The sequence below is a fragment of the Mandrillus leucophaeus genome, unplaced genomic scaffold (genome assembly GCF_000951045.1).
Source record: "Mandrillus leucophaeus isolate KB7577 unplaced genomic scaffold, Mleu.le_1.0 Scaffold121, whole genome shotgun sequence".
Lineage (NCBI taxonomy): Eukaryota > Metazoa > Chordata > Mammalia > Primates > Cercopithecidae > Mandrillus > Mandrillus leucophaeus.
Window position 1 is genome coordinate 2,176,097 of NW_012100432.1, and position 24,117 is coordinate 2,200,213.

The window sequence follows — 24,117 nt, forward strand, 5'->3', positions numbered from 1 at the left end:
GGCGGGTGTCTGAGGTCTGAGCTGTATTGTGAACAAAGGGCAAGTGTTGAGGGATTGAAGATGTATTAGCATCAACCAGAGACTTTCCTTAGATGGAAGAAATTTGAAAAGGCCGTTCTCACTGTGTGATTCCATGGTTAGTTAATGTGAAGTCTGTGCATCTCGATTTGAGATCATCTCGTATCCCACACTTTGGGAAGCTTTGCTCAAGATTTACCATGTTTCTCAAAGGAATTCTATCATTTTCCCCCAAATTTCCAAAGACCTTGTTTCCTCTAGAAAGACTTTTTGAATAATTATTTCCTTTTTTGAGAACTTTGTTCTTCTATTAACAAGTATAAATTGTGTTGATATGTTGGGTTACTTTTTTTTCTTCCTTGTAATTTCATATTTGCTTAGTCTCTTTTCTGACTAGATTAAGTTATTTGAGGACAAACATTGTTTCTTTCCAGTAAATTCCATTAATTGAATTCATGCTTGGTATAAAAATTCAGGGAAGTCTGCTTCATTCTCTGTTTTTTTGTGTGTGTTTTTTGTTTTGTTTTGTTTTTGTTTTTTTAAGTCAGATCATCGTTAGAGGTGGCCAAGAGAAGCCATTATGGTCAATTAATTAATCATTTAACCTATTGATGAATAGTTATTGAGTGCCTTCTCTGTGCCTGGAATTGTATGTGGTGAAAGAATGAAGTAGTGACCTAAACAGACATGGTTCATGCCTTTATGGAATTCAGAATCTAGGGTGGGGTACAGACAAGTAAAGAGGCAACTCCAGTGCAAGGTTCTAATTTTAGAATTAGTTTGCTTTTGTGCTCATTGGGTAGATTACAAAAACTTGGAACAGAGAACCATAGAGAGGAAAGTGTGGGCTCTGGAGTTTCCAACTCCAGATCTGTGGCATATTAACCTCTTGATTTTGCACAAGATACTCATATCTCAATCCCTGCCCCTGTTTATTTCTTTAAATAAAAAAAGATTTGTTTAATAATAAACATGAGGTATGATATGCAAATATGAGATACAGTTGTCAGTGTGACAATATGATAAAGAATTCTCCATGTCTCTTCTCTCCTCCCTTCTCTTTTTTCACATAAGGCAGAGACGTGATCTCATGGGTTGTTTTTTTTTTTTTTTTCTTCGAATTTTCACGTTTCTTTCTCAACACACTAAGAAATGAAAATGCAGCAATCTAGATCAAGTGTAGAAACTAAACATCTTTGTTAATGGGAATATCATTGTAGATGGTGTTTAAAGGTTGCAAATGCATGCAATTTTCACGTTGTCTTTTTAAATTAATAAATAATTTGAGCATTCAGTGTTACCCCAAAACATTTTTCTCTTAATAATCATGATATATCACTTATGCATCTTAAGCCTATTGAACAGTGCTTGGGACATAGTAGGTGCTCAATAAATATTTGTTTAGTGAATGAATGGATTTTAATAATTTTGATTCTTCCTTCTTTTATTCATGGTTTTGTTAACATTCTTTAAAAATGAACCAATATTGCTTGATATTAGGAGCAAGATAAGCTTGAATTAGGGTTTGTATTTTTCTCTATATCTATATTACCAGCCTTACCTGTTGTATCTGGCATGTAATTAATATGTAGTAGATGTTAAGGGGAGAATTTGGTAGCTTTTTAGGCTTTTTTTTTAAGAACACATGACAATTTTTTAACTAAGGATTTAATTTGTCTTTTATATTATTTCATGGTAATATTCATTGGAATTACACAGACTATTAATTTAAAATATTGGTTATTTGAATATTTTACTATCAACATTAATATATACTTTGATTATAGGTAAGACTCCCTAGAGTGTCAATTAGATGCAGAAAGCTAATGTGTATTGAGTTTATTATGATTGATTAGAGTTTATTATGATTAATCAACAGACAGGAAGGATTTTTGTGCAAATATTATTTTTCTCAATTTAAATCCTGTTTGCTCAGCATAACTGTAACAGGATATCATTAGTATGAGAGTAAGTTTTGAGATGCTTTGAAAGTTTGGGAAATTTGACTGTTAGCAAAAATTTAACATAAGATGATTTATTTAGCATAAAGAGGTTTGAGTTTTTATAGTTTTACTTATTTAAATACATGACATCCTGCATTACTCCTGGGTATGTTTACATAGAAAAAATATACAGGAAGGGGAACATCACACACCGGGGCCTATTGTGGAGAGAGGCGGGGTGAGGGATAGCATTAGGAAATATACCTAATGCAAATGATGAGTTAATGGGTGCAGCACACCAACATGGCACACGTATACATATGTAACAAACCTGCACGTTGTGCACATGTACCCTAGAACTTAAAGTATAATAAAAAAAAGAAAAAATATAAATTAAAATTATAATTTACACACTGAATCAGAGCAGAAGGTTTCCTGGACTAGAATTTGGTTTTTAGCTAAGACAACCACTGAAAAGACATAGTTTGTTGTCTGCTATCAGAAGTTATAGATAGCACCAATATTTAGCTATGCACTATGAATATATTATTCACAAATTTATCTATACCTTTCCTGAACTTACATGTATTTTGAATCTGTACTACCTCTTAAGATATCAAAATTCAAAACTACCTTAAGCATTGTCTCTAAATAATAACTTTTATTTGCCCTAGAATTTAAAGTTCTTTAAGGCTCTAAGGGCTGACTTTTCATTACCTAACAATGTTTTGAAATAGAGTCCTCATCCCTTGTGTCACATTGAGTGCCATTTTTCCTGTATCATGTTAAGTACTTTTCATAGTTTATCTCATTCAATCATAATATTAATCTATGAAATAGGTATTATTAATATTCCCATCTTATAGATGCAGATCTCGAGATTCATAAGTTGAATGCCTTACCCAAAGTAAAGGTAGGATACGAAGGGTGGTGTGTGTGTCTGCATTGAATCACCACACTATCCTGTCTCCAACTGGATAAGTGGTGCCATGTTTATATCCATAGGAGGGACATATTTATTCAATAGTAGACCTCTCAGAAGTTTGCTGCCCACAGGTTGAAACCACTGTCCTGGATCCTTACCACATCTTATACAAATTGGAGTTTTTGCACATCAGTGAGCTCCATACCACCTTCCACAATGGCATCGTTGTCTGCAAGAAACAGTGTCTCTCTACCTTCTGCTTGCCCTTTGGAATGCAAACATTTAATTTATATGAATAGACTACAAAATCTAGATGACAGAATATCCCTGTCTTCTTTATCTCAGTCCCTTCTTCTAGCTCCTCCTTTGACCAGAAAGGATTTAGATGGTCCATGGAACTGCTGATGTCCTGGGATCTCCTAATGAGATGGAATCAAAGGAAGGGTGGGTTCATCTCAGCGGCTGTGGGCTTAGCTAAGGTGGTCCATGGAGGCCACTTCTACAGCTGAATTGCATGTTGCTTTAAAATATTATAATATCTTGACTCCTGCTTGGAAGAAGAAAGAAACTGATGTTGTAGATGAAGATGATGGTGACGCACTCTCCTGTTTCAATCCACAACACCCCTAAAAGATAGGCAGAGACACTCATACTCTTACTGTCCTTCAATATTTCGTAACTTTAAAAAGTTACTAACAGTAAAATATATGTCCACATTTTTCTTTTTAAATGAGTAAAGAGTTAACCCATAAATAGAGCTTAAAACTACATGATTTTCAGGTCCTGATGTGGAGATTTTACTTATTGTGAAGTCATCTTGTGAATAACTTTGCCCCCCACACTGGCGACGGCCTTATCTTTTCCTGTTTACTTACCTTGATAAGATAGTAAATTGCATTTTTACTAAATTTCTCATTTAAAAATATTATCAAAGCAGCATAATCTCATCAGTGTGTTCTCTCCAGCTTTTTGTTGTCTCACCTACTCTGTTTATATTCTAGATTGTAGTTTTCTTATTGCAAATACTGGTTGCCATTTATAGATAACAAAGGAAAGCCTCTAAATAACCTTTAATGCAGGAACAAGTATTTATTTTGAAATGAACACTGAGAGAATATCAAAGAGTTTAAGGTAAGGGATTAATCCGTTGTATTGATTATTATATTAACTGAAAGAGTCAAGCTAATATTTTATGTATTTTTGTTTGTTAACTGCTTAAAAATTCACTTTAGACAGAATTTGAGATGCCTCTTTGTAGATTATATTTTTATCCTCTGGACAGATTCTTTGAAACAGTTTTTAAAAACATTTAATTTTTCCTTCCAGATGTTTGTATAAACATCTTAACAGTTATTTAATAATGTTGGACTGCATCCCAATCAGGTTTACGTGGGGTCATCTTAGTTCTTATTTTCCTTTTCAACCTTGAAGGGCTTCCTTGGTTTCCAGGGACAATGAACTGTCTTTGAGAGGATGCTGTAATATCACTGTTACAGGCAGATCTGTTCTTGGTAGGAGAAAAAAATAGAAACAGGATGAAAGAGATAAACGTGAGTGAGTGCTACTGCACAGTTATTTCTGCAAGTAGGTAGTCATTAAAAGTTTTCTTCAGTCATGCTGTAATGGTTTCAAATTAGAGCTGCTGGACCAGTTCCTTGCAAATTTGTACCCCAGTACTTTATCCATGTAAGTAAGTTGTGCTCAGCCTTTACAAGCTTGCAAATAGAGAGTATACAGTTGTATATCCCATTTATGCCTATTGACTTTCTTCATAATTAATTAAATGCTATCCTGAGATTATACTTCATAGATCCTTCCTTATCTGACCTTTTTTCATTTTTGTCAGTCATTCATCCATTCTTCTTTCCTTCTGTCCATCCATCTGTCCACCCATCCAGCAAATATTTGAGTACTTACTATGTGCCAGGCACTGAGAAAAAGGTAAGTACAAGGAACCTGCCCTTAAGAACACAGGACAAATAGATAAATAAAAGGATTACAAGTTGGATTAAGTGCTATAAAAGAAAAAAGCTTGCTTCAAGAGCACAAAACAAACGTAGATGTTTCTGCTTTAGGAAGGATGGTCTGGGAAGATCTCTCTGAGGAAGAAATGTAAGACCTGCAAAACTTCATCTGCCAGGTCAGGAGGGGCCAGGCCAGGGAAGGAGTTGCAGTGGAGAGAGAGGAAGGCTCTAGCATTCTGTCCTCCCTGCACCTTCTTCCCATTGGCATGTGCATGTGAGTCTTGGGTTTCTCTGGAATGAACCCCTGGAAAGCAGAGCCTCTTGCATCTTCATCCTTGTTTTCCCCATGGCACTGAGAACAGTGCCTCTCACACACATGCTGGGAAAACTAATAAATGTTTGGATTAAAGGGCCTTTCGGTGGCATCTGAGTTTTCCCAGAACATAAGTGTGATGCCATGTGGAGAAAAGAGATGTGTGTGTTACCATTGAGAGTACTTTGTGAGTTTCATTACTACTTTGATGAAACTCTAATTACCCCACAATAAGGCTTTCATTGAACATTCCACATGGATATTTTAAAGAATTAAAATGTATGAGTAACTTCTTTATTCAGCAAATAAAAGGAGCTTCCATTCTTGAGTATTTTCCTGCCACTCTTAACAGACCATTTACATAGATAATATTATATATAGCTACATATATTATAATGTTATATATTAGTGGTTTCTAGACTTGACTTCACTTCAGACCTCTATGAGAATCATTTTTTGAAAACACAGAATTCCAAACCATACCCCTGCAGAATCTCACTCACTCATTTGTTTGGGGAAAGATCCTTGACCTTTATATTTTTTAAATCTCCTGTATTTATTTTAAAGAGGTAGGGTAAGGAGAAGGCTCCTCAAGTCCTTCTGATAGGAAGACAGGTTTGGGAACCATTGGCTGGGATCATAATGAAACATTCCAAGACCAAGTAGATGCTTCTTAAATTGTGTGTAGTTCATGGGCCAATATAGGACCCGGCACATAGTAAGCTCTCAAATGTTAACTGTTGTGGGGCTGGTGAGTAAAGTATGAGTTTACTGAAAAGAACAATGACTATCAAAAGAAAGACTATAAGAAAATATGGTGTGCTTGGGGTGGGCAATAAAACATTTAATGCCTAAATAAAATAAGAAGAATTCTGAGCTGTGATAAAACAGTAGCATTACTTTTCTTCAGCTAAGTCTTGGACAGGATAACAAGTAAAATCCCTTATCTCTTTTCTAACCCATTCAAAGTAGTGATTGAATTTTTCCTTCCAAAAAGATTCTGAAACCTAGTTTAGCTTCCAAGGAAAAAGTTGGCTGTCACTTGGATGGTTCATTATTTTAAATCCCATTTTAGTTAAGGTTCAGCTTTTAAAGGGTCAGTAAGAATTCTGATGACTGTAGTTGATGTGCTGCAATTTAGGACAAAGAGTAGTACTTATTATTTCGGAAGCATTGGAATACAGGTGATGTTTTTATTCTGCATTCTGTGCTCAGTTTTTTGGATCTTATTTTTTCCTCCTCAACTCCACTACAAATTCTTAGTCTGTGTTTAAACTTAGGATTTGGGTAACTCTCTCTTTCTCTCTTTCCCTCTGTGTGTGTGTGTGTGTGTGTGTGTCTGTGTTCATATGCATACATATATGTATACAAACTCAGGAAACACATCTGAGTAGTATAGATGTGCCCAAGACAGTTGCTTACACATTACATTGATTGATTTTAAAGATATTCATCAAACCATGGACTGTTTATTCTACCGGGTTCTAGGGATACAACATTAAACCAAACGGACATGGTTCTTGACATCCAGAAGACATGTGTTTGTTAATTTGGGTGATGACTTGAGGGGTAGTATTTTAGTGCTGGGAAATGCAAGTAACATTTCATGAATTTTGTATATGGTGGCATGTGTTCATATTTAAGTCAATCTTTGGTCCATTTGCTGGTGGACGTTTCATTGCTGTATCCAAGAAGATTCCCTTAGAACTGTAGTGTAAGCTAGATCTTTCTAAAGTACTGATGTAATTTGTCAATAGAAATATTTCTTGAGGTGGTGGATTGTCCAACATAAAAAGTCAGGTGATGTTATTGGCTGAACCTGCCAGGGGAACATTTGGCACCACATTATGTCCCCTTCAGGAATGACTGGAACTGATACCATTGGTTTCAGGATCAACATTTGAGAACTTGTGGTGGGTACAGGTTTTCCCTGTGTGTAAGCATGTGATAAATCAGAGTTTCAGTTCTAAAATGTACCCGAGTGCCTTGTAACTTTACTTAGCTTTAAATAGTGCCTAAGGTGAGAGAGAGAATCTGTCCTGAACTTATATTTATTTTATTTCATTAACATTTATTTTTAAGAGATGGAGTCTCACTCCGTTGCCCAGGCTGGTCTTGAACTCCTGGGCTTAAGCAAACCTTCCACCTTACCCTCCCAAGTAGCTAGGACTATAGGCATCTGCCACCGTCCCTGGCTTGATTTTTTAGAAAATAATCCCTTAAAGTTTCTGATATGGTTATTGCCTATCTTTTCTTTATTTCTTGCTCTTCTACTTTCTTGATTTTTCATTTGTTTTTTTCACTGTGTCTCATTTCCCTTGGTTCTCTAGATTGGTCAATATTAATCCAGGACAGGTAGCACTAACCATGATTGTAATTGTAAGAGGATTTTTAAAAATTGAGCATTTGTTATGCATCAGAGACAATGCTGAACATATTACTTGTTATCTCTTTCAGTTCTAACAGTAACCTATGGGTAGTCACTTATTTCTTCTTTCTCAGGTGAAAGAACTGGGGCCCAGAAAGTTTAGTAAATTTGTACAGAGTCATAGAATTAGTAAGTGGTGAGATTTGAACCTGGATCAATAAACATCAGAATCCATGTTCTTGATTTCCATGCCAAACTGTGCTAGAGGCAGGAAAAGAGAGGTGGGATAGGTTAGTAAGAGAACTAGGGTAACATCTTAATCATCTGTTTACCCCAGAACCCGGCACAGTACCTGGCATGTAGAAAGTGCTCAATGACTGCTGTTGATGAATTGTCTCCTCTAATCCTATTTATTGGTCCTTAGTTTTACGAGCAATCTGCCCGCTCTTCTCCACTTTGCACATCCCCGCTTCCCATGAGCTACCATCACCTCCTACCAGGACTATTGCAGTAGCTAACTCTGCCAGTCTTCCAGTTGGCTGCCAACATAGCAGCCAGGGAGACCTTTCTAAAAACTCAAATCTGAGCTCATCACTCCCCTGCTTACCATCTCTCAGTGGTTTCTTGTTCATCTTGAAACAGAATCAGTGACCTTTCCCTGGGCTACCAGATCCTTCATGGTCTGGCCCTGGTCACTGTGTAGGTCTCACGGGCACCATGCTTTTCCCTCATACTATGTCCTTCAGTGATAGTGAGTCTGCCTGCCAACTTTCCACCTCATAGTTTTTACATATGTTGTTACTGCTGCCTGGAAAGCTTTTCTTCTATACTCCTCCTCTCCTCAACTCAGATCTCAGACCAGAAGTCCCTGCCTAAGGAAAGCCTTTTCTGACTCTTAAATTTTAACTTTTTCACCTCTCTGCAGCAGTTATAACATTTTTCATTATATATTTATGTGATTAGTATGTGTTTCCCACTAGACTGTAAACTCCACAAATTTACACAATGCCTGGGACACAGTCGGTGTTCCATAAATATTTATTGAACAAAAGAAAGAAAGAATGAATAAAATGAGCAGAGAATAAACACAACCAGAAATAGTTTGGCTGAGACTCCTGGCTAGATATTTCCTAGTATTACAGGGAAGTTAAAAAAAAAAAGATAATTTCATTATATCATGTAATTTGAGTTTGATTATGGCTAAAAGAGGTTGCATTATTTTCCAGCCATTTACTTTGGAGATAAATGTAGGCACAGAGAGGTGAAGTAACTTGCCCAGTGTATGCAGCTAGTCAGTGTCAGATGTCTTTGTTATGACCTTTGAATTGTGTGTAGGGAGAAACATACATACAATATTTTCATAACTCTGTAGGGCATCTTTGGTGCACTGCGTCCTGTAGGAGCTCCATAAATATTTGACAATATTGATGTTGTCATGGCTGCATTTTAAAGTGTTTTTTGAGAACATGTATTGCTGTTTTTTCTTCTTGTATACCAATGTGTTCAGAATTAGATTGGATGACAATCTTAAGAATCCACAGTTTATGGCCTAACAAGTTGTGTGTCCTGAAAGATGGTGGCCATAATTAGAAGCAGTTTGTGTTTTACTTCCACCAGAACCAGGCAAGGACAACCCTTCTAATATTCTTGGGGTCTGAGGGTAAGGAATGCTGTTTTGGATCTCTAGCCTGTCAGCAAGGAGGGGCATATTCAATTATCAAGCTCCAAAAATGCCTGCGCACAGATGCAAAACACCTAGAGCTGTGCGATGAGTTGATGCCTGAGATCTCCCAAACTGAGAGGGCACACAAGCAGTTCCACAGTCCTCCCTCGTAGATTCTGTGACTCCAGTAAGTGTTAACAATTCACCAGTATGTGAAATTACCTCTCCTTTTAAGTTCTCTAATAATGTGCAGTCTCTGCAAGCCTCAGCCAGTACCTGAGCTGGATAAGGCCAAATAAGCTTCCCGAGGTGCTTGCCTGGCTGCTGGGCTGCCTCCCTGGCTGTGCCTGGGTGCTTGAGTAGCCCCCTTTGTGGTGTGAGGCAGCATTTTTGTCCTGCAGGTACAGTAGGTACTGGATTAAACAGGTCTGCTGTTGCAGACAGACACCAGGCACCGTTCTAGCACAGAGCTGTGTTTGGATTGGAGTTTCCAGGGCCTTATCAGGAGCCACCCCTAGTGACACAGCCAGTGCCAGAACTAACTTTGACTTTCACTCTTCGCCAAGGGCTTGCAGAACACCTTAAAGGAAAAAAGATGGAGGCGCTTAGAGTTCAGATGTTCATGCCATGCTCCTTTGAAAGCTTATATCTGTAAGTGAAGTTTTATTCTGAAAATAATCCCGGGACCACTTAAGAGGAGCAGTTTTTTTCCTTTTTAAGGGGGAGGATAGAGGATGAGAAGGTTTTATTGGGAGTTAAAAATACTGAAGCCGTTACTTCTGACTGGCTTTAATCAGCTTCAGCTGTAACCTCTGGTAGGTGGCTATGACAAAGATAACAACTAATTTGGGGGTGGGTGTGGTGGTGATAGATAGAAATACTAACCCAATATCTTTGCCCTCTCCTTTAAAATTGAATGCTGGTCTTAAGTTAATAATGACAAAAATACCCCGACTGCTTGAAAAAGCTGAGTTAGAGCAGAGCTTGATTTATGATTGCAAGATAGACTGCAGCCCAGCTTTGTTATGAATAAAACAGGATTTTCTTCAGGAAAACAGTGTGCTTAATACAGTAGTAACATTTGTCAAAACTCTCCCATTGTAAACACTTTGAATTTTTGGTTTTTCCCCCACCGACCTTTTTTTCCCCCCCACCCCCGACTGTGGAATGGTAACAGTTGCATTAATGAACATCTTCTTTGCATTCTTGTATATTGATTTTTTTTCTCTTGGAGGGGGAAACAGACATCCAAATATCAGAATTGTCTGCCTGGCATATAAATATAGAACAAGTTTAAAAAATGGCAATTTCAAAGAAATGGAGAAAAACTAAACAGAGGATAGTTCCCCCCACCTCCTTTAACATTTACTTTCACTGTTAGGTGATAAGATTTGAAAACAATACTGAAAGCTGTGTCCCCAAGTGAATAGGCATTCAAGCAAATCAACTTATGCAAAAGCCACCTCTGGAGCTTAATAATTATTTACTGAACGTTCCTGGGTCATGGGAGAGGTTCTGATTAAGTCAGAAAGGCATTATGTTCAGCAGCTTGTGAAGGTGTGTTTAAAGACAGCAAGAATAATGGAAAAATACTAGATGTAACAGATCTATTTTTAGAATTTGATTCTTTTTTATATATATACATATATATATATATATAATTACCATAAGTTTAAGTGTGGGTTAAAGTTCATCATTTTCAGTGGATGCATCTTTAAAAGGTCTTATAAAAGGTAGTTTTAAAAATGATTTCTAATTTCTCGAGCTCCTATTTCTGCTGTAGTTTGTTTTAATGGATACTTTAGATTTTTTTCATTCTTTATGTCATTATAACAGCTTAATTACTCATCTCTATAAAATGTTAGAGCATTTTATGAACAAAGTGTATGTAATTATGTGTTTAAAATGTCACTATGCTAGAAATGTGATAAATGTTTGCCTTATAAATGAGATGCTAGCTGGGGAGATGATGTCTACTCTTTGTGATTCATTCTCTACAAGAATATACTCTATAACTTACTAATTTTTTTCATATTAATAATGAATGGCATGAACAAATGAAACTTGCTATTCTGATGCAGCGTAAGAACAGTAGTAATGTCAAACCTGAATTTACAGCCAAATTAATTCTTAATTTTGAATTTCATTTTTTTAGTTAACTAATGTATTTGTCATAAGAGCATGCTTCCCTTATACACTCTCAGAATGAAATTCTTCACAAACATGTTTGACAAAACTTATTCACTGAGTTATTGCCCATTAACTTTTCTGTGCGTGTTCTTTTAGGAGGGCACACACTGTTAATTAATTGCTTTGTATTTTCCTCTAGGAAAGAAAAGGAACATGATAGCAGAAGGCAGCATTCTAGAATTTTGGCTCCCTAGAAAGTAACTTGTCAGCCTTGACTAATTTTTAGATATTAACATGTTCAGAGGATACCATTTCAGGAATTAAAACACAGACTTAGAAGAATTCATTGGCTGACTTTCACTCATTGTCCACATAGTTTGTGGGAACCATGCTAAGTTTTGTACTTGTATTAACACATTTACTTTCACAACTGCTCTATGAAGAAGATACTTCTTTCCACCCCCGTTTTGCAGCTGAGAAAACTGAAGCTTGGATAGGTGAAAAACCATACCCAAGTCATACAGCTAAGAAGTGACAGGACTAGGAATTTGACCCAGGGATCTTGTCTCCTGGGCTTAATGCTATTATCTGTTGTGGTCTGTGGATTTTCACTTAAGATACTAAATGAATCAATATTTCTTACTCTGCTTTTTTTATCTAGCAGGGTTCATCTATCCCCAGATTTCTGAATTACTAAACTATAACTCATTTGAGCTTTTGAGGGGCCATGATTGGTCCTGATGCCATGGTTTTTGTCTATCAGGTGTATTTCCCTGAGTTCAATTCACTATTGATTATAAGACAGCTATTGGCTGGGCATGGTGGCTCACGCCTGTAATCCCAGCACTTTGGGAGGCCAAGGCAGGTGGATCACGAGGTCAGGAGTTCAAGATCAGCCTTGCCAACATGGTGAAATCCCGTCTCTACTAAAAATACAAAAATTAGCTGGGCATGGTGGCGCGTGCCTATAATCCCAGCTACTTGGGGGGCTGAGAAAGGAGAATTGCTTGAACCTGGGAGGTGGAGGCTGCAGTAAGCTGAGATCACACCACTGTACTCCAGCCTGGGCAACAGAGGCAAGACTCCTTCTCAAAATAAAGAAAAAAAAAAAAAGAAAAAAAAAGACAGCTATTTGGGGGAGAAAGAAACTCTACTAAAATATATTCATTGATTATATGATCTCTTCTGACTTGGGAAATCTTAACATGTGGAGGGAAAGTTCCTCTTAGAATTAAAGAACTGCTGTAGATCCCTAGAGTCCAGAGTTCTCCATCCCTGGATGATTCAAGCAAATGGTTTGAATAAGGGTGCACCAACTCTAAGGTTCTAGTATTATTTGATTCTATGAGGTAGAGTATTTGTTAGAAGACAGACACCAACTTTACCCACTGAACAAATATTTATTTTGTTCTACTATGTGCTGGGGAAACAATATGTGAATAAAACATGTAATAAAATAAAACATGTAATCTCTGCCCTTCTGGAGCAGAGTGGACCAGGTTGTGAAGGACCAGGCACATACCAGTTTCATACCTGAATCTGGCCCTCATTCTCATGGCTCAGGATGGCTTCTGAAGCTCCAGCCAGTGCAGCCAGATTACAGGAGACATGGCGGCGGAGGGTTTAGAGAAGGAGATCATTTGAAGGAGATTTTCTGCAGCTGATTCTGATACTCAACCATGTTTGGAAATAAATACTAAAACATTCAAGATCACCTGTTTGTTAAGTAGGTGAGCTGGGACATGAGCCCACATACATCTCTCATTCTTAGGCCAGAACACTTTCCTCCATGTCTGACAAGATTCACATTCTGTTCCCCACCCAGTCAGCCTGGCTAGAGGTCTGAAAAGCCCTTCTGATACCGAATTCAGTGTTTTGGATGGAATCAAATGGGAAGGACTACTCACTCCTGCCAAATAGGCTATGAAACCACCCAAAAACATCTCTCCATAAACTGCCCATGGCTTTTTGTGGGTACAGCACAACTGCTTTGTCATAAACAAAAGGAACCGATAGGCTGAATCTATAGGAACTGCCTCCCCCTCAGGAGGTACTATGAAGTGGGTCGTATGAAGCCCCTCCCCCTCGTATGACCGCTTCACAGCACCTCCCACCCCGTGTCCTTCTCCAGCTGAGGATCCCACAGTCTCCTAAGATGTAAAATTTAAGTTATATGGAAATGGACTCTTACGTAGAACTCCAGAAAACAGTTTCCGTGGTGTTCTTGGGGTTGTCTTAGAAGACTCCTGAAGATCTTTGTTCTTTCCTATTTTTCTTCACCTAGAACCAGCATGGAGATGTATATGTTTGATCTTTAATTTATGTTATGCTGTAGTACAGTTGCCATGGTCAGTTGTATTTGAATTAATAAAAAAAAAAAAGGCAAAAAAAGAAAAAAAGCCAGTCTGTTTCACCACAAAAAGAAATTCTTAAAAATGTTTTGAAAGTGCCACCAACTGCACAAATCAGAGTTGGTAAATGGATATATACACACACACCCCTATGTGTGTATATATGTATATATATGTGTATATATGTGTGTATATGTTTGTGTGTGTATGTGTGTGTGTGTGTGTGTGTGTGTGTGTGTGTGTATATATATATATATATTTTTTGAGATGGAATCTCACTCTGTCACCAGGCTGGAGTGCAGTGGCACGATATCAGCTCACTGCAACCTCCGCCTCCTGGGTTCAACTGATTCTCCTGCCTCAGCCTCCCAAGTAGCTAGGACTACAGGCATGCATCACCACGGCCAGCTAAATTTTGTATTTTTAGTAGAGACGGGGTTTCACCATGTTGGCCAGGATGGTCTCAATCTCTTGATCTCATGATCCCCCCGCCTGGAGATAGATATATATATATAGAGAGAGGCAGTCTGGGTGTCTAACATTTCAGAGTGACTGGCACTTCTGATTTCTACTTAAATCTAATTGGCGAAACTTAGCATGTAGCCTGTCTAGCTCTGGAAAGCTGGGAAATGCTATGAGTGGGAGTGTGCCTAGCCAAAACAAACAGAAAATAGGAAAATAGGTGGGTGCTAGGTTTTATGAATTGTAGGTCTTAGGCTGAAACTTTGACTTTTTCCCCAGTATTACTGATATTTTTTTAAATGTTACAAAACCAACTGTAGTATCCCAGGGTACATCAAACTGGCTTAAGAAAAAAATGAAGTTTGGCCCTTGTGAAGTCATTGTCCAGGGTTAGTCCAGGGCTATCATGACTTCAGGGATGGTTTGATATAGATGCTCAATGTCATATAAACACTGGCTCCCTCTTTCTTTGTTCTTCCTTCTCCTTAATCCTCTGTTCTTTCTTTACTGTTTTCTCCAGTTTGGCTTTCTTCTCAGCTAGATCCAGGAAGTTCCAGATTTATATCCTACCAGCTTTTCAAACCTTAGTTTAAAGAGAGTCATTTTAACCTAATGATTTCAGTTAAAGGCATAGGGATGACTCTTACTTGATTGTCTTGGGGTACAAGCACATTCCTGGGTTAGTCTTTGTGACTAGTAGGATGGATTTCCTGATTTACCAGGGTTGTACTTCCATGTCTGGAGGTAGTGGCAACACCATAACCTCATGAACTGAAAGTGAAGGAGGCTGGTTCTTCAAGGTTAAATCAGGTACTTTACCAAACAAGTGGGACAGGATGCTGGGCAGCCATAAATGCCATGTGGCCACCATAAATCATTACTGCTATGTGTAAGGTTGCCTCTTAAACCATGACAGGTGCACCCATTCACTGCTTCTTAGATTACAGTTTGTACTTTTGTCTTGATTTCAGCACAATGTTGGAAACTTTGCATCTTGGTGGACGTGTGCTAGACATGCAGTGATTGTTAAGTGATGGTGGCCTAAGGCTTTTGAATTTTCTCTGATCTGTTATAATGTCTAGAAAAACAGCCAGAGCATGCCCTGTGATTGGGACAATTATTTAAGTACAAATATAAGAGCTTTCTACCTTTAAAAAGTTCCTTCCAGTTCCTTTCACATTCATGAATGAATTCTGTCATTAGTTTGTCATTGTGTTGGATTTTTAAAAATTGGTTTTTCTTTTAAAATACTCTCAGTGGAGCACCTTGCCATGCCATATTAATTACTTTAAGGGATGAATTTTTCAAAGCTCTTTAAAACATGGCAGTTAGATGTGAATGGGATTCCATAGTTGGACAGAGTAAGCAAGAATTCTAGAGTACAGTCTAGTGAAAGGAAGCTTGATATGAAAAACAGAAAACTTGAGTGTGGGGCACTTCAACTTTATCTGCTTTATAACCTTTCAATGGTCTGGCTCTCAGAGGCGATTTCCTTGAAAGGAATTGAGTGTTAAGAGTGTGCCAACCCATAGTGGCATCTGTGGAAAATGGAGATCAGTTGTGGTCATAAAATGAGGAAATGGCAAAATTCATATCTTTAGTTTAAAATATCTTTTAGTAAGAACTTGATATTCCTCTTAGTTGGAGTATACAAAAGTGGGAAACACTTTGGTTAAAAAAAAAAAAATTAAAAAAAAAAATCTGCTGATGAAAATTGCCTGGAAGAGCATTGTTCATATATTACAAAGGTCTCTAAACATTTTTGATCCTTCTTCCTAGTTAATTTCTTTCAAGAAAACCTTCTCAACACATTTTAATTTGATTTATGAGTTATGTACATGTGCCACTATACTAATATATTATATAACATGTACAAAAATAAAAAATAAAGATGATAATATAAAATATATATGAAGAGATGTTTTAGTTTTTTTCTTCCTGCAAGCAGGTTGTCATTTTTGGTATGGATTTTTGGAGAATACTTATATATTTGGAACCTTATTAAGGTTCTCCTTGATTTTTATCTAATCAGTCATTGAGATTAGTCTTTCCTGGTACCTATCGAAGGTCCAGCTTAAAAAAAATATGGAGAATCCTGAATGGATATGAAACATCTCCCATTTTTATCAGCGAATTGAGGTCTCAGTGTTAGAAAGAAAAGACTTCCGAATTTAACTTATATATGATTGGTGGTTCTTAGTTTTTAGAATGCTTTTCTCCCTGTGTACCATGAAATGTGCAAAGCTCTGGAGATAGGAGCATTGTCCAGTTAGGACACCATGATATCCTACATGTCTAGCAGCACCTGGCGTTTAGAAAGCATTCGCATGGGGCATGCAGGCTGTGTTTTGTAACCCTTTGTATTTTAGCTATGCTAGAGACCTGGAGTATTTATTATCTGAGCTGCTCTTGTTACCCCCGAAAAGGTGGAATCTTGGCAGATCTTGATTTCTTTTTCTTGATGACTAAAACCCAAGTTAGGTGTTGACAGAAGTCCAGAAGATCTCAGTGTGAAGCCAAACTGTGATATCTGGTACTTTCACATTTACATGGGTTACACTCCCAGCTATTTTAAGTACAAGGGATGATATAGTTTCTTATTAGTATTTTCTTCCACCATACATGGTGAAAAAGTCATCCTGAATCACTTTGGAAGGAATGGAAAGTTTGAGATAACAGAAGTGCCAGTCACTCTGAAATGTTAGACACCCAGACTACCATTTACAAAAAATATAGCCATTTACCAACTCTGATTTGTGCAGTTGGTGGCACTTTCAGTCGATTGTTAAGAATTTCTTTTTGCTGATGGAACAGACTGGATGGGGGCAGTTCTTGTAGATTCAACCTATCAGTTCCTTTCATTTATGATGAAGCGGTTGTGCCGTACCCATAAAGGGCCGTTGGAAGTTTCTGGATAGATGTTTTTGTTTGGTCTCATAGCCTATTTGGCGGGAGTGAGTAGTCTTTCTCCTTCTATCCCATCCAACATGTTGCATTCAGTATCAGGACTCTTCAGACTTCTGGGAAGGCTGATTGGAGGTGAGAAATGGAATGCAAATTTTCTCAGACAAGGAAGAAAGTATTCTGGTCTAAGAATTAGAGATTCGGGTTCATGTCCCAGCTCTCCTACTATGCAGACAAGTGATCCTGGGTATTTTACAATTAGTTTCCAAACACTGGAATCAGTCAAGTGTCAGAATTTGGCTGCAGAATTTTTGTAGACCTATTGATTCCTGGGACTTACCTAAACAAATCAGAATTTCCAGGAATGAGGCTGGGCATTTTTATTTGAGACAAAGTTCTCAGCTAATTTTGTTTTTTTCAGCTAACCTTTTGCATTTTGAAACTCCTGTAGCTTAACCCATCCATGACCTAGGTTTCTCCTTTGCACAGGAGGTTAATACTGTTGAACCTTCCTGTGTCTCCACTGTGTATGTGAATATCAACCACTGTGCTTCCTGGACATAAATAAATTGTAAACGAATACTAGGGTTTGAGCTCTATTAGTGCAAATGAATACTAGGCTTTGAGCTCTATCAACCAAATGACTATAATGAAGATTATTTTTTACTGAAGAAAAATGCTACAATTCCTACTTTATGGCTCATGAGAGATTTGCAGAATAAATTTTCTCTCTCCATCCCTGCAAAAGTTTTTTGAGATATCTCATTTAAATGGATATTGCCTAAACTTTACAAGACATATCTTCTGTGGTCCAAACTTGCACATAGGCATATAAACAGTAGATTCCTTGTATCCAAAAGAAGAAGCATGTTCATGGTTTAATACTATTATTTTTACCACTGATTTTTGAACCGTGTTCCAATTTATTGGACCGTGTTTCAGTCATTGTGCTAAGCTTTTTATATCTATTAAAAATTTTAATCCTCACCACAGTGCTGAGAGGCAGATGTATTGCGAAGTGCAGAGATAGACTAACAGTCAAAGGTTACTGCACAGCAGAGCTGGACTCTGCCTGAGGAGTGGAAGAAAGGAAATGCAACGAAAAGTATAACATTCCTTTAGCGTCTCTAGGTTTCTACTGATGACAAGAGAACTGCCTTAGAGGACTGTGATATTGAGACCAAAGACCAGTCCCTATGAGACAGTAAAAGAACATTGGCATCACTGTCAAAGGTGAGGGGTGGGTAGACAGATGTTTGGATGCTGGAGCGTTGAATTTAATGGAATTTCTGATATTGTTAGGTGGCTGACGAAGATAGTAGAATAAACTATTGGGATTTAGGAATATGTCAGATAGTTCAAAGCCCATGTCCAAAATACCTATACCATCATAGAGAAGAGGGAGACTCTGAAGGTTAAGAATGTAAATTCCGCCATAGAGGTAGGAACTCAGGTCACATTTAGTGCCCATCTATTGTCTGTATACCTCCAGCCACTGTGCTGAGCACTTTAATTTAGTGAACATTAACTGACCCAATCCCTGCAGCACGTTAAAATGCTGGGTTTTGGAAAAGCCCAGAGAGGTCAAGCGGCTCATTAAAGGTCGTGCAGCTCAGCAGTGACTGAGCTAGCACTTGAGTCCAGTCGGTGGCCCTCCTCCTTGAGCCATTGCTGACAAATTCCCGGTTCTCAGCAGACTTGTGTGCCTGGCTTCAGCAATGCCGGTACACGCCAGTTAAGGCATTTCTCTCTCTGCCCATCGGCTTTCAAAGGGTGCTCTCTGATGGTGAGATGCCCACCTTCCCATGTGGAACTCGATCACAGTTCTGTAATCTAGGTAATTGACTTAATTTTAAGGCATCTCAGAAGAGTTATGTGACTGTGGCTTTAAACTCTATGAGATTAGAAACCAGGTATTCCCAGCACCTGGCAATAACTATTTGTTGAATAAATGACCTTTACATAATATGATTAAAAGGAATCAGACTCATGGAATTAGGATTATCTAGCAAAGACTCAGCTTCATGGCCTGGGATGAGTTCAGTTAGCTTTTTGAAATACATTTGGACATCTCTCCTTGTGTATCATTAGTAGCTTCAGCATCATGTCCTCGTTTTAAAAAATAAGCATTGTTGCCATTCATAATGTTCTCACATAAACCTCGATTTGGAGCTTAAGACATTATGCTCATTTGTCCTGCTAACATTGTGACATGCAGATATCCTCATTTTTGTCTAGAAGGTGATAATTGCAGATTCAGTTACTTCTAAGAGAAAGGGATGTTTAGAAGATTGAGAGCAAAGCTGAGAATCTGGGAGTCATCTTTAACAATGTGGAAATATCCAGCAGGGAGTGTGTGCCATGAGGCAACTCTAATGCTTCCTTTGCACTTTTGATTTTTTGGGGGGAAGATTTATTAAAACACTGTCAATTAACTGAGCTGTACTATATTTATATAAATGTAAAAATATAGTTGCTATATTTTTTAGCGGGATTTCTTTTTACTTATGCTGGTCTACTTCATACATAAGTATTTTTTTCAGACAGGATATTTCAGAAAATGCTTTAAATGATATTGTTGTCGACTTTCACGTATGAAGACTTAGTGCGGTTGATAACTAGAAATTTTAATTTAAGATGTCTTAAGAATGCTTTACTGTTAATTGAAAGGATTTCTTCCCTCCGTATCACAGCCAATGACTTGTCTTGAGCAGCTAATTAGTGCGATTATTCCACAGCTGCATTTGCTACAGCACAAAGGTTTGCTCCTGTTTTTATCAAAAGGATCAGTCTCTCTGGGAATGTTTTAACCTGACAGGCTTTGAATAGTAAGGCCGCTTATTTATTTATTTATTTATTTATTTTAAAATAACTGTTCCCCCCCGCTTCCCTCCACCACCCGCCATGCCCCTCATCACAGCTCTTCTTCTTTTCTTGGCTCAGGAAGGTGCATTTGAGCTTTGAACACATACTCTAAAGTGAGAAAATACATTTTAAAATGCTCTTTTAGTAGAGCTGTATCAAGTGAATAGATTATTTTAAGTGAGTGAGAATAACGGCCAGGTGCCCTTAATATGTGGATGAGTGCATGATATTAAATAATAAGCAAGGTATTAACATTGTTCGATTTGTATGTGTCTGTAGAACATGTAGGAAAACATGAAGGAAAGAGGGTTTGTATTTTCTGGAATGCTGAGCACTTCCAAGTTTGCCAATATACTGGATACAGTCACCACTTTCCCATCGTATTGTCAAAATGTTGTCTATGTTGGATTCTGTCTCCTTTCTTCTAGCCAAATGGTGATTTCGATCACTCAAGTCCTTTCTTCATGTTCTTAAATTAGCGTCTAGAGGCATATATTCTGCCACTGAAAAAATACTATGACTGCTTTATAGTTGAGGGGAGTAAAATGATAGAAAGACAAATTTACCTGTAATTCTATTCTCACCCTGGCAACTATGATTATCTTTGTACATTCCCTACTAATCATTTTGCATTCTTGTGTACATGCATATACCATACTTATTTTAAATTAGAATGTAAATATACTTTTGAATCCTACTTTTCAATTCCCTCTTGTTACCTACATGTCCCACTTTGTTCTGTAGTTGCACAATTTAAAAAAATAGGTAGTATTTTATTAATTTCATGTATGATAATGTATTTAACCATTCTCATATTGTGGGACAAATTTTTGATAATTCATATATTTTGCAATTTGTAAACAGTCTTGTAATACCAGTTTTTGCACATTTAAGCTATTTACTTAGGAAAATTGTCCATCACATTTCTGAATCAAATTGCATGAACAATTTTTAGCTTTTTGGTAACGTTGTTAAGCTGTTTTAATATATACCAGCAATGGTGTAGAGTAACATTATTCTTATGCTTTTTCTTGTCATGGACAGTTTTAAAAAAAAATTTAAAAAAATAAAACAAAATAAGAACCTTGGATCTTACCTTAAATGCTATTTTGTATCTGGCTTTTCTAAGTTCATTATATTGTGTAGTTTTATTCAAATCAGTAAATATATTTTTACACTAGTTTTAATGGTTGCATCATGTTACGTTATGATTCTCTGACAATATACTGAACCAATTTCCTGTTGTGAAAATAAGCGAACTGTTAAATTGTTATTGTATAGTTTTTCTGGGATAGCGTGAGGGTAAAACCAACACTTCTTCATCCCCTAGCATGTTTTGTTACCTTCAGAGCCTGAAGGTTCCTGACTTTAAGGAGTTCATTAGGATGGTCAATGATATTTAAGGCTTTATTTTGCCTTTTATTAGAAAGTAAAAGATAATACTGGAGTTTATGCTCAAAGAAGGAAGTTCAAAGTACAGATACTTACGTTGAAGCATGACTTTCTCAAGAGTGAATATTTTCTCAAATGTTCCTTTTCTTCTGTCCCAGGTGCCAAGGTTTTGAACTGTTGACCTAAACACAGACGTTAATATATACATGTGTGTGTATATATATGTATGTATGTATATGTTAATGTGTGTGTGTGTGTGTATGTGTGTGTATATGTATATATGCATAGAGAGAGAGAGAGATAAACAATGAAACATTTTCTAGCTATAATAATGGTGACAGCAAACATTTGTTGAGCCAGTACTACATGGTACTCATTGTACTAGGGGATTTATGTGCCTTGTTTTATTTAATCCCCCAAAATCCCTAGGAAGTAGGGCTTTAAAATATACACAATACAATAGAAATTTTAAAAGAACACCTCCCACCTTTATAAATGGTAAGTGGGTAAAAAAACTCCTGTTTTCCTTCTTTTCCAGATACTAAGGCAGAGAGAGGTTTAATAACTTGATGTCATAAAACTGGCAAGATAAGTTATCAAAAACCATATTTAGGAAAATTAGGAAGTCTTTTCTTTTTGATTTGTGAGTAGGGTTTCAGAATTTTAAACCATTTTGGGTAGAGTGTGTGCCAAAACCATTAGAAGTAGTCCTCATGGGGAACACACAGAGAACGCATAGTAACGTAGTAGAGGGCATGCCAAGGTGAATCAGAAGAAAAGACGGCACAAAGCAAACCAGACAGAGAAGTATTGGCTTGTCAGACCAGCTCGTCTTCTGCCCCTTTGCCGAAAGACTGAGGTCGAGTTCAGTGTTAACTTTCTGGCCCAAACGCTTCCTTCATTAATTATTTTTACTTATCGTATCTTAGAAAAGTTTCCTCTTAGCAAAACTCACCTTTTCTTTAATCAATTTTTGTTAGTAAACATTTTAGGCATCTTCAAAGAACTTAGATAACATGTAGGAGTAGTTATTTGGTTAGATTCAGTTGTACAAAAAAGCAAATCAAGCAATTTATTTTTAAATGTGAAAATTTGGGTGCCATTAAGATGCTTTGCTTCTTGGCAGTGCATATGGTGGCGCTATATTTGGTGGTGATGAGTAGTGTGCAGCATAAAATATAAAAAAAAAAAAAAAAGATAAGCCGCCTGATAAAAATGCCTAGATGCAATCAAGCTGACTTATTTTAATTCAACTACTAATGACTTAAATCCTGTCACCTCTTGATTTTCAATTATGTGGAGTGCCATTCTGTGACTTGATTATATTTGCACAGACTCATTTTATAGTTTGATGCAATTTAGGATACCCCAAAGTGCAAACGAAGGGTCTCATTAGGAAACTAAATGTTGTATGCCTTTTGGTTTTCCCACAGCAGTTCCGCGGAGCATCCTGGGGCCTCCAAGCCTCCGATAAGCTCCTCCAGTATGACATCACGCATCTTGCTACGCCAGCAACTCATGCGTGAGCAGATGCAGGAGCAGGAGCGCAGGGAGCAGCAGCAGAAGCTGCAGGCGGCCCAATTCATGCAACAGAGAGTGCCCGTGAGTCAGACACCAGCCATAAACGTCAGTGTGCCCACCACCCTTCCCTCTGCCACCCAGGTGCCGATGGAAGTCCTTAAGGTACGTTGAGTGTCGCGCTCGTTCGTTGGACCAAACTCTTCCATTTTCCATTTGCTAGGTATTTTGTTTATCTGAATGTGTATTTCGTTAGACTGACCCATCAGAATTATACTTGAAAACTCCAACTCCCTTAATTCCTACGTGGCTTTATATTTTAAAAGAAGGTTGCAAACGCATTGTAACTGTAATGGTACAATTCAATATTTGGTGGGAGTCAACGTTCCATGAGAAATTGCAAGTGGGCATACCTGTTTGTCGTAATGACATCTTTCTTTGAGAAAGTTTCAAAACAAGAGTTATCTGAGATGGGCCTCTTCTAATAACTTGTGTATCTTAAATATTTTTTTCTTAAATACCTTCCATAGCCACTCTTTAATTTTCTTTTTATTTAGTATGTAATATTGGTTGTAGAATTTAACTCTTTTAGAAAGCTCTTCACATACAAGATTGAAGAAGAGCTTTCTGCGCTTTAATAACCAGACTGCATAATCCTTTTACTGCAGTGAGTTGCCTGCTTTGGGTCTCTTTGATTTCTTGCTAGAGTAGAAACTGCAGGAGCTTGTTAGCATCATTCGATTAGGGACATATAGCTTCCTAATTACTAAGGAAAATTGTAACAAGTCTAAGAATAGAATTCCATCTCACACATGTGTCTTCCACATCACATAGGGAGATACTCCTTGTTTAAGAATGAACATTTCAGTTCTTAAATATGACTGATTCAAGGAAAGTTAAAAGGAAAGTAGGGGAACTTCCTTATTTTTAATTTATTTTTTTATTTTATTACCTGCTTACCTAATTCTGGAAAGTCTCAAGTGTTACTGTTCATTAAACAATGAACTTTACAGACCGGTGATTCGTGATTGGTTTTTGGATTCATTCATGTGCACAGAAAAAACATCTCCCATTATTTAAAGTTTACTATTAAAGTAAATAGAGAGATGATGTGTTATAATTAGGAATCAATCTGTGAACCTTACCAGGAAGTAGGAAAGAGATTCTTTAAAAAACAAATCAAGAGTCAATTATTTTTTATTTGCAAAGACTTAAACTGTAGTGATGAAATAATGGAACTCAGGTGAAGAAACCAACTGAAATTGGGTTAGGGAAAAAAGATCCAAATAGTTTAACATAAA

At 37.3% G+C, this 24,117-nt stretch overlaps 1 protein-coding gene across 6 annotated transcripts in view; it reads left to right on the forward strand.

The window, feature by feature from the left end:
- The window catches only part of MITF (microphthalmia-associated transcription factor), a 226,764-nt gene that overhangs the window by 119,984 nt on the left and 82,663 nt on the right, over positions 1 to 24,117 (forward strand). For 4 of the 6 annotated variants that reach the window (XM_011971045.1, XM_011971039.1, XM_011971068.1 and 1 more), the window contains exon 2: positions 22,732 to 22,981. In XM_011971045.1, coding sequence (XP_011826435.1) covers positions 22,732 to 22,981 — 250 coding nt within the window. Of the gene's footprint in view, positions 1 to 9,728; positions 9,846 to 22,731; positions 22,982 to 24,117 lie in introns of those variants that run through there. The other 2 variants (XM_011971065.1, XM_011971058.1) reach the window with 1 other exon arrangement.